General features: G+C 50.0%; 1 protein-coding gene across 2 annotated transcripts in view; it reads right to left on the reverse strand.

The window, feature by feature from the left end:
- Positions 1–2,777: 2,777 nt before the first annotated feature.
- Positions 2,778–15,369, reverse strand: part of ELAVL1 (ELAV like RNA binding protein 1) — a 47,801-nt gene continuing 35,209 nt past the window's right edge. The window contains exons 5-6 of one of the 2 annotated variants that reach the window (XM_030807828.1): positions 12,004–12,139; positions 2,778–7,926 (exon numbers count right to left, since the gene is read on the reverse strand). In XM_030807828.1, the coding sequence (XP_030663688.1) occupies positions 7,602–7,926; positions 12,004–12,139 (461 nt within the window). In that variant the 3' untranslated portion in view covers positions 2,778–7,601. Of the gene's footprint in view, positions 7,927–12,003; positions 12,230–15,369 lie in introns of both variants that reach the window. The other variant, XM_030807827.1, reaches the window with a different exon arrangement.

Genomic DNA, 15,369 nt, shown 5'->3' on the forward strand with positions numbered 1-15,369 from the left:
CCTGGTGTCTGAGCCCCTAAGCCCTGTCTACCCCTGCAGGTCATGCAGGCAGTACTCAGCCTCTTGCCCACCCTCAACTTCCCATCCATGTCTAAACCCTGAAACATAGTTCAGAGGCACAAAACTAAGGGGGCGGCTGAAAGCCAGGATGCTCTACATCCAACTAAGAAAATTATCACCAGCACAGCGTGTGTTTTCCAATCTGCCAAGTTCCGCTGTGTCATCTGTGAAATGGGTGCATGAACGGTAAAGTACTGTGTAAAGCAAAAAGCTAACATTCACTATTGCGTCCTTCCTGTTCCAATGTCACTCCCTTAAGGGCCCTGCCCCTGCTGCCCAGAGCGTCCCGGCATTCAGCACCCCTACTGTGTGGGGCAGGCGTGCCGTCTGTTCTCCCTGCTGCTCAGTGGGTGGGCCCTCCTGGGTGGAGTAGAACATGTTTAAGCCCTTAACCTGGGATCAACGCTCCCTCGTCCACAGGGCTGCTGTGGGACGTCATGGTTTCCTGGCCAGGCGAGGTGGGTGGCTCATACCTGTATTCCCAGCAATTTGGGAGGCCGAGGTGGGACAATCATCTGAGGTCAGGAGTTCAGGACCAGCCTGGCCAATATGATGAACCCCGTCTCTACTAAAAATACAAAAAATTAGCTGGGCGTGGTGGTGTGCGCCTATAATCCCAGCTACTCAGGAGGCTGAGGCAGGAGAATTGCTTGAACTGGGGAGGTGGAGGTTGCAGTGAGTTGAGATCGCGCCACTGAAGTCCAGCCTGGGCGACAGGGCAAGACTCCATCTCAAAAAAAAAAAAAAAAAAAAAAAAAAGGCTTGCTGAAGTTGTCGTGGCAGAGGATCAGGGGCAGCAGAGGGTGAGAGGTCTATTCGCTGTGCTCCCCCCCGCCCCAATAAAAACACTCTCATGTCACAGCTTGGCTCTCGTATGACTAAACACAAACTGTAGTTCTCCAGACAACGCAGGCATGTTTCTCCTTCTCTTCCAGAAATCCTTTTAAATTGTGCTAAGAAATTATCGAGGTTGAAACACACACATGCAAAACCCAAGGACAAAAGGATGCATGCCTCAGACCCTTGACCTTGAAGGGAGCAATGAAACTAGCCCCCAGAGGCAGGGGTCTGGAGAGGTCTCATGGAACGCGAGTGTCGCCTGCCGTGCACAGGGGCCTCGCTGGGTCTCTCGGGCTCTGAATTCTGGGGTGAGGCGGGGATGGAAGCCATCCCTGGAGCCAAGGTAGAGATGGGGGCTGTCAGGTTTCATTAAGGTTCGTCCCACACAGGGGACTCTTCTAAACTTCTTGCTTCTCAAGGTGAGTCTCTGACACTGGTGTCACCAGGGAGAAATACAGGGTCTCAGGCCAGGCGCCGTGGCTCACGCCTGTACTCCCAGCACTTTGGGAGGCTGAGGAGGGCAGATCACCTGAGGTCAGGAGTTTGAGGCCAGCCTGGCCAACATGGTGAAACCCTGTCTCTACTAAAAATACAAAAATTAGCCGGGCGTGGTGGCGTGGGCCTGTAATCCCAGTTGCTTGGGTGGCTGAAGCAGAATTGCTTAAGCCCGGAAGGCAGAGGTTGTAGTGAGCTGAGATTGCGGCAGTGCACTCCAGCCTGGGCAACAGAGCAAGACTCTGTCTTTAAAAAGAAAGAAAGAAAAATGCAGATTCCCAGGCCCACACCAGACCTGCAGAAGCTGAATCTGCTTTGAAATGATGCTCCCCTGTGGGAGGCAGATGCATTCTTAAGTTTGGAAGGCACAGACACCCAGACCCCTTTCTCCTGGGTTCACAGGTTGAGCAGTCAGGAGATCCACTAGCCTGAGCCACCGGAGCTACCCAGAGGGCGCAGGACCCCCAGCTGTCGGCCCCTGGGGTCTGAACACCTAAGGGATGGCCCTGAGCACTGTCAGGGCTCTGGCTGGAGCACAGCCCCGGCCCTTTGGCCTCAGGTGGTGTCGGACAACATGGGTTTTTCCTGGAAGCCAAGGGATCATTTAGTCACGTCTGGAAGAGAAGGTGATGAACGCAGACCCACAAGACGCACAAGCAATAGAGAAACTAGCAACTTGAAAACGGGCTCTGTAAATGCTTTCCGAGAGGCGGGCCTGCGGGCCCATGTTAGTTCAGCTCTCTGGGTGCTGCGTGCGACCATCCAGTCCTTGGCTGATTCTTGGTAGCAACTGTCACCATCCCTACTTGATCTCATTTTCCTGAGGATCTGGAGGGGGTGGGCAGCGTGGACCCATTTCACAGAGGGTAGAGCAGAGACTCAGAGAGCCAGGGACTTTCCCCTGGGTGGCACGCTGGGGAGTGGTGTCAGAGCTAGGATTTGAACCTGGACTCTCTGACCTTGAGACTCCTAACCATTCCCATCCCAAAGGAGATCAGTCTCACGGAGGGGACGCTCAGGTTGGCCCCAGGGCTCGGGAGTGACTATGGTTCCACATACAGATGGGGAAAGAGGCAGGATCCCCGGGTCACTGTTGGGGGAGCACTGGTGTGGGAAGCAGATGGAAGGGGGCCATACCCAGGGGCCAGTCGGTGGGCCCACTGACCTGTGAACCTGGAGAAGAGGGGCATCTGGGTGGGAGCTGAAGGGCCGTGGGTCAGCCAGCACAGGGCACACCCGAACTGGGTGTCCCCTCGTGGGCTCCCAGGGCCTGGCACAGGCTTACCTCGGAGGGAGGAGGTCCCCATCCCCTGGCACTCTATTACTGGGCTGTGGGCTGCTCACAAGTCATACACCATCACCCCTACACCAGCACATCGCAATGATCCCACTTCATTTATTACCAAAATATCACAGAATTCCAGTCATAGTTAACATACAGTGTTTAACACGAACCTGCTATCTGTAGAAAGAACTGAGTATCTGGACAATTGAGTCGTTTGGAACTGTAAGCCACGCCCCAAACCGCATCACTCCGTACTTCAAAAATACGCTTTTTTGAGAGCTTTGGAAACTGAATTAAAATGTCTACACAGCTATGAACAATTGTTTAATAAAACTTTTTCATGTTTCCATTACATGTAAATATATCAATTTGGCATCTCTATAAAAACTCTGAAAATGGTGCAAAAGTTTCATTCTCTTTGAGAAAGCCATTGACAAAAAATATTCACACTTCACTAAAATTTTGAAAAATGGTCTTCTTTCAAAGCTTCTTTATTTCTGAAGTCTTCTGGGTTATCAAAATCTAGGTTTGCTTTTTCCTCCTAAAACACTAAAGAACATTTATTCACAAGGATTAAAAAAATAAAAATAAAAAGGCAATGGGCTGATGAAAAACTGATAAGGGCTTTTTTTTTTTTTCTGAAAATAATTTAAAAAGCTTAAAAGTTACATAGGCATCTTCAAAAGAACACAATGGGATTCATTTTATTGTTGACTTTTGGACACCAGTGTCAGACTTTATTGAAAACAAACCCATGTAAAAACAAAGTTAAAATGAAAAATGGCACCTGAAAAATAAATTATTTTATATAAAACAAATCAATAACTTAAAACACACTAATATACAAAAGGTCTAACCATCTACTGTACAACATGGGAATCGGTTAAGAGAGCCTCCCCTCCCCCAAAGCAAGTCACTGCTGTAAACGGAACATCACACGGTCACGGTCAAAGAGGTGGCCCCAAACCAACGGAAAAGCCTTCTCTTCTGGTGGAAGAAAAATCCAGTCCTGTCAAAGTCTCCGTTAGCCTAACTTAGGTACTGGCGGTGACTTACAAGTGAGAAAAAAAAAATTGTTTTTTTAAATGGCCAAGAAAGAAACCTGAACGATGTCACTGAAGGGTTGTAGAAAAATAGGATCCAGCCATTAGAGGTCAGGGGAAATCAAAAGGTTTGGAAATGTGAACCCTGCCTGGGATCCCAGATTCAGATTCCACTGCCATCGTTACATGCCAATTGCCAATGCCACTCAAAAGAAAGCACTTGTGACTTCAGGGCTGTCTTGGGAAGTTTGGGGACAGGACCCCCTGACCCCCAGAGTCTGCTAAACCCCAGGGGTCTCTGCTAAGGAGCTGCCTCAGGTCCTAGTAGGTGAGGTAGGTCTGGGGAAGATGGGAGGGGATTGAGGTGGAGGGTGGGGTGGAGGGACAGGATAGAGGCCTCCTGTCAGCTGAATTCTTATTCCCTTTCATCCAACAGAGGAAGGCTACGAAAAGCACATGGAAATAAAACGGGGCTGAATCAGATGTGAAATGTAACAGCTGAGTGATGTCAATTTCGATTTTTCAAATCCGATGCCGGACTGGGTAAGTCATGTCTTTTCAATGCCTGGTGGACAAATGGCCTTCGTTTGGAAGCAAACCGGGTCAAGGAATTGCCACTAACCGTCTTCGGGTGCTTCTATTTCTCTGATCCAGCAGGGACCCCTGGGCTGCCGGCTCCAAAGGGCCGGTCTTGGCTCCTGACAGCAGCACGGTTCAGTCCCTGGAGGCTGGGTCTCCAGGACTAAGGCCAAGCGCAGACTCTCAGAGGTTAAGGCAGCTGCCCTTGGCCAGGAAAAGGCTCACCTTCCAGGAGAAGGTGGCGGAACCCACCCAGCACCACCTGCGGGCGGGCCCCCGAGGAAGCCCATGAATTTCAGGATATTCACGCAGGATGGTGGCCGGGGAGGGGACTCAGCACCCGGGAGGGAATCAGTCACAGAGCTGCGACTAGAGGCACAGCCAGCACAGAAAACTGTGGCTTGGCAAATTACACTGAAAACGAAATAATGGCAGAGCCAAGGGGGAACAAGGGAGAATTCATCAGGAAGCAGGTTCACAAATTCGGAGCTGCCTGGGGTCTAACTACCAGAGGAAGTTACACACAGGTCAAAAGGGAATTCAATCAAAGCCTCTTTGGTATTTCCCAAACCAGATTTTTGATAAATGAACATTATCTACTCTGAACGCTTTTTCATCGAAATTCCCAAATAAAAGGAGAGCACTCATTTTTGCTAAATACAAATACAACTGATCTATGTAAAATTTTTTAAGAAATGGTTTCTTTTGGGTTGAGCCTTTTTTAAGAAAAGGGATCTCCCCTTTGCAAACAGGCCTTGGTAAGATGTAATGAACTTTGAGGGCACAGGGCCAGCAACTAGAACCTTGATGGAACGGAGATTGCTTTTCAGGAGTGACAGTTCAAAAGCTAAATCCTTCCACAAGCTTGCAAGCTAAGACTCCCAAATAAAGGCATTGGAATTTTTTAGCTAGAAGGCTGTTCAAACAGCGGAGACCACATACAATGAGAATGTTCCTGAACTGAGAAACTTCAGGGAACTTTCAAAGGCTCATATACTTCACAGTTTCTTCTCACCTGTCCCAGCATCAGAACAATTGATAAAATTCAGATAAAAGGGGGCAAGGAAAGAAGCTGAGGTGCTGGCTACAAGCCCGTCATCATTTTCACAGTTGAAGCTTAAGACAGAGTTCTCTGTTGAATGCTAGCTATGGGCATGTGTGGGAGTGAGACTCCAGGGGGAGTTTCAGAAGCGGGAATCCCGCCTTCCATCAGAAGATGTTGGCTCCCACCTTCCATCAGAAGGGTGTTGGCTCCCACCTTCCATCAGAAGATGCTGGCCCAGGAAAACCTGAAAGGCTTCTTTTTCCAGGAAAACATTCTGGTCCCAGGATAGAGACTGCTCTTGGGCAACAGAGCAGGGACCTCTTTTGTGTCGAATCTGGGCAAACGGGCCTCGGTTTTGGCTTTTCCTGACGAACTGGGATTCTGTGGGAGAAAGGAGGTCCTCTCTGGCACCAGGCCGAATTTTATGAGACACGGCCTGGGTACGGATGGCAACATCATCAATTTGCAAGGATTGAGCACACAGCCCCTCAGTAAAAGATCAGGGAAAGGGGAGGGGATGGGCATCCTCAATTGTCCAGGGGCCTCTCGAGACGCTGACCTGCTCTGGGGACGGTGGTGCCTGCCTATTGCTCAATTTCCCACTTCAATAAATAAATACATAAATAGATAGGTATAAATAAACAGATAAATACAGCCGTCATCTCATGAGAGCAATAACTAAAAAACAGCCTACGGTCACGTTTTAGTCTCACGTCAAGGTTAAAAACTGCTGGTACTAAGTTATCCTGTTTGTGATTCTCTCTGTATACTAGTTATTTATAAATGCCAGATCCCAGTCCTGAGGAGTTTTGGGAGATCTGGCCCTGCCTATTTCACAGGCTTTCTCTTTCACCCTTCCTCCGGGCTCCCGGCTTAAAAGCCACCAGCCTGTAACCGCACATTCCTGCGTCACAGATTCAGAAATGCTTTTGCTTGAGGCAAGTATTGGTTTCTTAAGATCTTACGACTCCTCCCTGAATGCTGGGCCGCCTGCACCTTCCCTAGCCAAAAAGAAAGAAAAGGTAAAATAAAAAACAAAACAAAATTCGAGCAAAACAAAATCAAATTTAATGGTCTTAAATGCAAAAGTAAAAACAAACAAAAAACACAAAAAAGCAAAAGAAAATTAACAGAACAGAACAACCCAAAATGTCAAGGCAGTTATGAAGAGAACTTTGAGGGTTAATCTTTAAAACTACAAATCAAAGGTTTTGGTTAATAGATAACTGGCAAGAAGTAAGTACTTTTCTGCTGAGTGTTCATACAAAAGCAAAATTCCAAAACAAAATCCGACTAAAACAGAAAAAGGTCTAAGCGCTCACGAGAAGGGATGCGAGAAATACAATGCTCAAATGTTTCTGTGTTATTAAAAAACAGAGCCATTTTACGCCTCCAAGCTATGTTAAATGCTCTGGAAAACGGGAGAAATTATCGTGAACAACAGTATCCAATGTGTGGGGCGCCGTGCATGCAATGTGTGGACAGAAACTCGGGGTGTCAGAGTAGCAACACATCTTCAGGCGTGCCTGGAGCTTAGATCTGACTCTGGAATATACTGGAGTTTCCCTGAAACTCTTTGGTCCATTCCCATTGGTGCCTGGGCTTACGAAACACGTTTGTGTCCTCTGGAGGGCCCGCCCGGCACGCGGCCCACGGCTCGCGGCCCCAGTGGTGGCCCACGCTGGTCGGGCCCGCTGCCATTCCCAGGACCACTCGGCAGAGCCTGGGACTAAGTGAGCAGGAGGTGGCAACGGGACCTGCCTGGAAAAGGAACTTCCTGTCAACCAAAGCATACATCGCTTACAATGTTGAAGCGGTTGAGAAAACGCACACTCAGCATCTGTCTAACATCTTTAGATTAAAAACTAAAACTAAAAGGTGATTTTTTTTTGCTACCCAGTCTGTGGAGACATTGAATGAAACGCGTGTTAGACAGTCTTAGAGGTTAAAGCATGCTTCAGGTTCACCACCATCCAGAGGGACTGGTTAGTCAATGCAGTTCTACTTAGATTTCTGTTTAATATATATCTTAAAGGAAATAACTTACGAAACTTAAGATTGGTCTAACATTGTGGGATTTCAAACATTTGAACATGTCGGTTGCATCCCAGAGTATAAAAACCTTCTCACTTCTCATTCAGACAAAGACAAACACTTGTGAAAATTGGCGCAAAATGAGTTGTACACTAACAAGAAAAGTTTCAACTCCTTCACTCTTAATTATCTATTCCGTACAAAAAAAAGCATGAGCGAGTTATTTGTGGGACTTGTTGGTTTTGAAGGAAACCTGTAAGATTTTGTCCCCCAGGCGGTAGCCATTCAGGCTGGCTATGGCCATCGCGGCTTCTTCATAGTTTGTCATGGTCACAAAGCCAAACCCTTTGCACTTGTTGGTGTTGAAGTCGCGGATCACTTTCACATTGGTGACGGCGCCAAACGGCCCAAACATCTGCCAGAGGATCCCCTCGTCGGCGTCCTGCCCCAGGTTGTAGATGAAAATGCACCAGCCGGAGGAGGCGTTTCCCGGCACATTGACGCCAGAGAGCCCGCTCATGTGATCGACGCCCATGGGGGAGAACCTGGCAGACAGAGAGCAAGCGTCAGGCCACGGTCAGTGCAGGCGGCCTGGGGATGAGGCAAGGCCTGGACGCATGCTGACCATGGCCGCCGGGTCCCATCCCGCTCTGCGCAGCCACGAGGTGCTCACGGTCGAGACACCTGCATGGGTCAAAACCCTGGGAGGAATTAAATACAGTAGTGGAGGGGCGGGACCCTGTTCTGTAGGGAGCTGACTCTGAGGGGCTGGTTGGTGCCCTCCACTCCTCCTACTGTGTATGTGGGGGGTTTCTGTTTAGGGGTTCCTGTGGTTCCCCACATTTTAGATGATGGGCTCTTCTGGTCCTCCATTGAGGAAACTCTCTGCAGGCCTCTGACAGCCTCAGCTCTCCCTGGAGGAAACTCCTCGTACTGTGGGGTACATGCAGGGGCTGAACTCCTTTTTCCAAATTTTGCACCTTCCCCTCATCATGACCCGCCCCCAAGGGTTCACAGCCCAGTGGTCTCTGGTTAGATCACGCCTTTGCCTGGGCCACTGTAGGGCACAGAATTCCTTCCCAAGCACCAGGCAACCAACCCTCTGTGGCTGGAGCTCAATATCCCACGAGGGTCAGGGGCCAAACCACTGAGGGTTGAGAACTCAAGGGACAGGGAAGGGCCCTGGGACACCAGCAACTGCAGGCTCACCAAACTTGACCACACACGTGGGGCTCTTTCCACAGTGATACTTTTATTTACATAAAAAATAAGCCTTTCTGGGCCAGGCATGGTGGCTCAAGCCCGGAATCTCAGGACTTTGAGATCCTCCCAAGGTGGGAGGATCACTTGAGGCCAGGAGTTTGAGACCAGTCTAGGCAACACAGAGAGACCCCATCTCTAGGAAAAAAACAAACAAAAACCTCAGAAAACAAAAATTAAACTAAACTAAACTAAAATAAAATAAAATAAAGCCTTCTGAAAACGGACAGATGCCATAATAAGGATTCAGGCAGATGACAAAACAGTTCCTAAAGCCATGCTTCCCTCTGGAACTTTCTCAAATTAAAAAAGTAAAGTTCTGCCAGGCGCGGTGGCTCACGCTTGTAATCCCAGCACTTTGGGAGGCCGAGGCAGGTGGATTACGAGGTCAGGAGATCGAGACCACAGTGGAACCCCGTCTCTACTAAAAATACAAAAAATTAGCCGGGCGTGGTGGCAGGCGCCTGTAGTCCCAGCTACTCGGAGAGGCTGAGGCAGAAGAATGGCGTGAACCCGGGAGGCGGAGCTTGCAGTGAGCCGAGATCGCACCACTGCACTCCAGCCTGGGTGACAGAGCGAGACTCCGTCTCAAAAAAAAAAAAAAAAAAAGTAAAGTTCTGAGGGTCAGTTTGGGAATATCTGAGTAGCATACATCTGTGAAGCCGGCATCTGTGAAGCTGCATGATGCATGCAGAGAAGCATCACCTGCTCCAAAATAAAACTGGTCTTCAGGCTATGGCCCTATCAGCCAAGTGCAGCCCTGCAGGCCCCAGCTGGGGTAAGTGAGTGCCTTCAAGTGCAATTAAACAGATTCACCCTCTCGACAGACACGAGAGGACACCAGCTGCCGCGGGGCAGCTCACTAGCCCAAGGGTGATTTTCTTTTTTTTGAGAGAGGGTCTCACTATGTTATCCAGTATGGTCTCAAACTCTTAGGCTCAAGTGATCCTCCTGTCTCCTGAGTAGCTGGACCACAGGTGTGTGCTACCATGCTGGGCTAATTTTTACATTTTTTGTAAAGCCATTTTTAGGATGGAAAGACTAAGGAGACAGGGTCTATGTTGTCCAGGCTGGTCTCAAATTCCTGGACTCAAGTGATCCTCCTGCTTTGGCCTCCCAAAGCATTGGGATTACAGGCGTGAGTCAATGCGCCCAGCCTTCTTAGGAATTACTCTTGCTGGTAGTTTTTCTCCTGCTGATTTCTCTGGTCTTGACAGTCATAAATCTTCTCCTCTCTTCCTCCAACCCAATTCTTTTCCATCCCTTATCTCTGGGCTTTTCTGGACGTGATAGGGACTGACTGCAAACTCCCTGCAGTCTGGGTCTTTCTTCCTCCTCTTCTCTCAGCCTCCTAAGCGAATCTTTCCCTCTTTCCCTCCAGACTCTCCCGCCCTCCCCACTTCTTTCCATCCCTTTGTCTTGGTGGTTGCCCTGCCACTCACTTTCCTGCTCGACCAGAAATGTCCACTTCTCTGGCTTCCCCTTTCTTTTCTTGTCCTCGTTACTGGGACCAGAGTCCCATGTCTCCTCCTCCAACCTTCCCTGTTTTCCTTCCAGGCTAGGGAGCAGTTCACCCAACCCCACTGCCCACATAGGCCACCCCATCAAGAGCAGTGCCGACTGTATGATGGGATTTCTATAGCTGGATTTTAAAATTCAGCTCCATTCCGTCCAGAGAAGCTTCCCCAGCCTTGTCTTCAAGCCAGAAACCTCAAGGAAGGCAGGCCAGCTTTGGAATTTGAGCCAGGCTGAGAACGCTGGGTAACTCAGCCATGAGAATAACACCTCTCACAGCAGCATGTGTGGCACTGGGCAGCGCCCACCCAGCCTCACTGTTAAAACAATGATGGGGCCGGGCTCATGCCTATAATCCCAGTACATTGGGAGGCTGAGGTAGGAGGATCACTTGAGGCTAGGAGTTTAAGACCAGCCTGGGCAACATAGTGAGACCCCATCTCAACAAAAAATGAAAACATTAAAAATTTAAAAAAAGGGAAATCTATCCTTGTCATACCTGAGATAAGCCCTTGATGCCACTCCTTGAGGTTTTGACAAAAACAAAACAAAACAGTCCTGACACTGAGACTTCTGCTGTTTCTGAGGCGACAGCACACCAGATCCTGGAGTCCAAGGCCCTGACTCTCATCGCCTCTATCCCACTTCATCCTGGCAGCCAGAACCATTTTCAGGATGGAAAGGCTAAGGAATCCGGGAAAACTGCTCCCCTCTAGGACAGGGCTTATAAACAGAATGCATACATACAACATTCACCAATACAAATGACTCCACAAGGCAGGTGTTTGAAAAAGGTTTGCCTTAGGGCTGCTGATCAAATGTCTAAGAACTCTGGAAGATCTGCTGTCACCCGAGTATACCTAAGGCAGCGTCTTTTCTCCCACAAATATGAGACGTTCATTATTCATTTATTTTTTAGAGAAAGGGTCTCATTCTGTCACCCAGGCTGCAGTGCAGTGGTGCAATCATAGCTCACTGTAGCCTTCACCTCCTGGGTTCAAGCGATCCTCCCACCGTGGCCTCCTGAGTAGCTGGGACTAAAGGCCAGCACCACCACGCCCCGTTTTTTCATTACTTTTTGTAGGAACAGGGGTCTCACTTTGTTGCTCAGGCTGCTCAAACTCGGGGCTTCAAGTAATCCTCCTGCCTCGGCCTCCTGATAGCTGAGATTACAGGTGTGTGCTCCCCCACACTGGGCATGAAACCATCTTTAAAGCTCACAGGTCTGTTCTGCTGTTACTAGGAACTGCGTGCCGAAGCTCTAAGTGCTCACACTCACAGCAACTGGTGGGGACTGGTGCTGTCTTTTTTTTTTTTTTTTTAATGAAAACAAAAAAAGACAGGTTCTGGCTCTGTGGCCCAGGCTGGAGTGCAGTGGTATGATCACAACTCACTGCAGCCTCAACCTCCTGGGCTCAAGCAATCCTCCCACCTCAGCTTCCTGAGTTGCTGCAACGACAGGAGCATACCGCCATGCCTGGCCAGCTTTGAATTTTTTGTAGAGATGGGGTCTCACAATATTGCCCAGGTTGGTCTTGAACTCCTGGGCTCAATTGATCTTCCTCTCTCGGCCACCCAAGGTGCTAGGATTACAGGGATGAGCCACTGTGTCCAGCCTGGAGTCACTGTTTTGATTCCCATGAAAGACAACGCCCCATCGGAAGTAAACGGCTTTCCTACAGACACCTTTCTGACGGAGGCTGTGGTGTGGAGCTGCAGAATGATTCTGAAACGCGCTCTCTGACGGGATCAGTCTAGCATCCCCGTGGTTTCTATTCTGTGGCTGTGCCGTCGCCTGCCAGCGGGGCTAAGTATGGCTTTCAGGAGTGCGCACCCTCCCGACCCACCTGAATCTCTGCGCCTGGTGGTGAACGGGGCCTCCGAACCGTCGCGCTGGCGAATGGTACAGCTGCGAGAGGAGTGCCACGTTTTTGTTCTGGTTGGGGTTGGCTGCAAACTTCACTGTGATGGGCTCAGAGGAACCTGGGGGTTTATGACCATTGAAACTGGTAATTGCCTCTTCTGCCTCCGACCGTTTGTCAAACCGGATAAACGCAACCCCTCTGGACAAACCTTTTTAACAAATCAACAAAAACGGAGTTAGGGGGAAAACCGCTAGAACTTTCAAAACTGAAAAGCAAAAGTCAGGTCAGTCTACTGTGGGCCAGGCTGGAAGTCTGGTTAAGGAAATAAACAAAAATTAAACCTAAAAGTGAAAACAAATGGATGGAGTAAAGAAAACCAATGACTAACAGAAGATTAAAGCTTCAGACTTTCTTCCCGGCTGAAACTATGACTCCACAGTGTCGGCGCCCAAAGATATTTTGGTGACAGACATCCCCAGTAGACACCCAGGCCTCTTATTTGGAAGAAAGCAACATTAGTAAACAGCACATCCACCATCACTATTTAGCCGCCAGATGCCCGCCACAGAGTGGGTGCGTGGGTGTGGTGTGTGGTTAGTGGGTAACAGGGTCAGAGTGGGGACTGCGTCTGAGAGATCCTCCCTGGGCTCTGGGGCCACTCTCCTGGCTGCTGTCTCTGGGCCCGCTGTGACAGCAGGCCTCGTGGCCGAGCCTGCTGCAAAGGTGCCCAGCTCAGCCTGCATGCCTTCTCCTTCATGCCAGGAGGGAGTGGGGTCCTGTGACCACCCCCTGCCAGCTCCGTGTTGCTGCTGTTACCTCACTCCTGTCTTGGGATACTCCACTCTAAGGTCCTACACCCTCCCGTGGGCCCCAAATTGCCATCAGAATCAAATGAGGCCAGAACACTGCCCAGGCTCACACAGCGGAGCTGAACCTATCCACAGGCTCGCCAGGCAGGCCTGGGGTCCCTGTGTAGGAAGGGCCAGGGCCCCAGCAGCCAAGCCCAGAGGGCACCTTCTCTTGCCACCTCAACTGAGCCACCCAAGGGCCAGTCCTGGGTTCCCAGCTGAACCCAATCCCTGGACGGAGCAGTGTGAGACCTGAGGCCCGTCCTGCTGTGGGGGGCATTGGTCAGCTGGGCATGGGTGTGAGATGCTGAGCAAGGCAGGTGGAAGGAGAGCATGGCTGTCCTCCACCCCTGCCCGTCCATATGCTAGGCCCGGGAGGGAAACATGAGTAGCCCGTCCCTTGAGGAACCTGGGGAGCGGGCTAGGAACTGGATGAGGGGGATGGGGGTGAGGGCACACTGAGCAGCGGACTAGCTCCTTCTCCTGGGGCAAGGACACGATGGAGTCAGGGGAAGGCCCAGGGGTGGGAGAGGTGACAGCTGAGGGGCCAGTCTGAGAGTGACATCACTAGGCAGGAGTCGTGGGTGTGTCCCAGTGGGAGAGGCCGTCACAGACAGCCCAACCCAAACACCCTGGTTCTCAAGACTTTTAGTCAAGCCAGGCCAAGGCTCGTGCCTGTGGTCTCAGCTACTCCAGAGGCTGAGGCAAGAGAATCGCCTGAGGCCAGGAGTTCAAGACCAGCCTGGACAACATAGTAAGATCTCACCTCTTAAGGAAAAAGAAAGACTTCTAGTCAAAGGGTGTCTTAAGTCAGGTTTCCTCCAGGCAAAGGCCTCTGGCGCATGGTAACAAACAACGACCAAAGCCAGGCAGCCTGGGGTCTTGGGTGACCTGTCCAGCGGGCACCCAACTGTTCCAATGTCCTGTCTCCACGCCTCACGCGGCACCTTACTCCAGCACTTCCCAGAGGGTCCCGCCAGCTGCCCCCACAATCGCGACACTGCAGGCCCCCCGTGAGCACACAGACAGCAGTTTTAGTAAGGTCAGACCTAGCGCTATGCACATGTACCAGGAATATTCTGGGGCTCAAGCTCATTTCTGAGCTGCTGCTCAGAAGGAACACCTGAAAACATAACCCTGATAGATGCTGTTTTGAGTCTCTCACGACACGAATGACAGCTTAGTCAAGTCTTGGAAACCTAAATGAAAATCTAACTTTAGGCAAATATGACTGAGAGCTGACGCTGGCCGGCTTGTAGGGAAGCTGGCTCCAAGCAGATGGCTTCATTGTTTCTAAAGACCCTGTGGCCCAGTGGAGAGAAGGCATGCGTGCAAGTGTGGGTTCCTTGTCTAGGGTTGTAGAGTGGCTTTCAAATGCAAACTGCCTTAGTGAAACGAAGAAAACTCTAGTAAGGGGGGCAGGAGGGATGCTGTTTAACACAGGGGGATATCAATTCACTCAATTATTTAATGGATGTATACTTTCTGAAGATGGCTCTGCATTTGTTTTTTGTTTTTTTCTTCCCCTAGTGTTTTTTAATTTTTTTTTTTAAGATAGAGTCTTGCCCTGTCGCCCAGGCTGGAGTACAATGGCAGGATCTCAGCTCACTGCAACCTCCACCTCCCCAGTTCAAGTGATTCTCCTGCCTCAGCCTCCCAAGTAGGTGGGACTCCAGGCGCCTGCCACCATGCCCGGCTGATTTTTATTTTATTTTACTTTATTTATTTAGAGATGGAGTTTCGCTCTTTTTGCCCAGGCTGGAATGCAACGGTGCGATCTCGGCTTACTGCAACCTCTGCCTCCCGGGTTCAAACGATACTCCTGCCTCAGCCTTCCCAGTAGCTGGGATTACAGGTGCCTGCCACCATGCCTGGCTAATTTTTTGTATATTTAGTAGAGATGGGGTTTCACCATGTTGGCCAGGATGGTCTCGACCTCTCGACCTCGTGATCCGCCCGCCTCGGCCTCCCAAAGTGCTGGGATTACAGGCGTGAGCCACTGTGCCCGGCCTATTTTTAGTACAGATGGGGTTTTGCCATGTTGGCCAGGCAGGTCTCGAACTGCTGACCTCAGGTGATCCACCCACCTTGGCCTCCCAAAATGCTGGGATTACAGGCGTGAGCCACGGCACCTGGCCCCCCTTGTGTTTTTTAGAATTTAACAGCAGAGTCCAAGAAACGGCATAACCTCCAGATGAATACACTATAAAGTTCACAATTAAGGTGGATATAGAAGCAAAGGAATAAAAAAAAATTAAGCTCTGTCAGCTCAGGATGGGATTTTTTCCTCTCTCTTTTTTTTAAAAAGAGTTGGGGGTCTTGCTCTGTTGGCCAGGCTGTTCTGAACTCCTGGGCTCAAGCAATCCTCCCACCTCAGCCTCCCAAAGTATTAGGATTACAGGCGTGAGCCACCACGCCCGGCCATCCTCATCTATTTAACACTAAAAAGCCCGTCACAGGAAGGCAAACTCCACACAGGCTGGCCTGCCACACACTTCTC

The sequence above is a fragment of the Nomascus leucogenys genome, unplaced genomic scaffold (assembly GCF_006542625.1).
Source record: "Nomascus leucogenys isolate Asia unplaced genomic scaffold, Asia_NLE_v1 Super-Scaffold_241, whole genome shotgun sequence".
NCBI lineage: Eukaryota > Metazoa > Chordata > Mammalia > Primates > Hylobatidae > Nomascus > Nomascus leucogenys.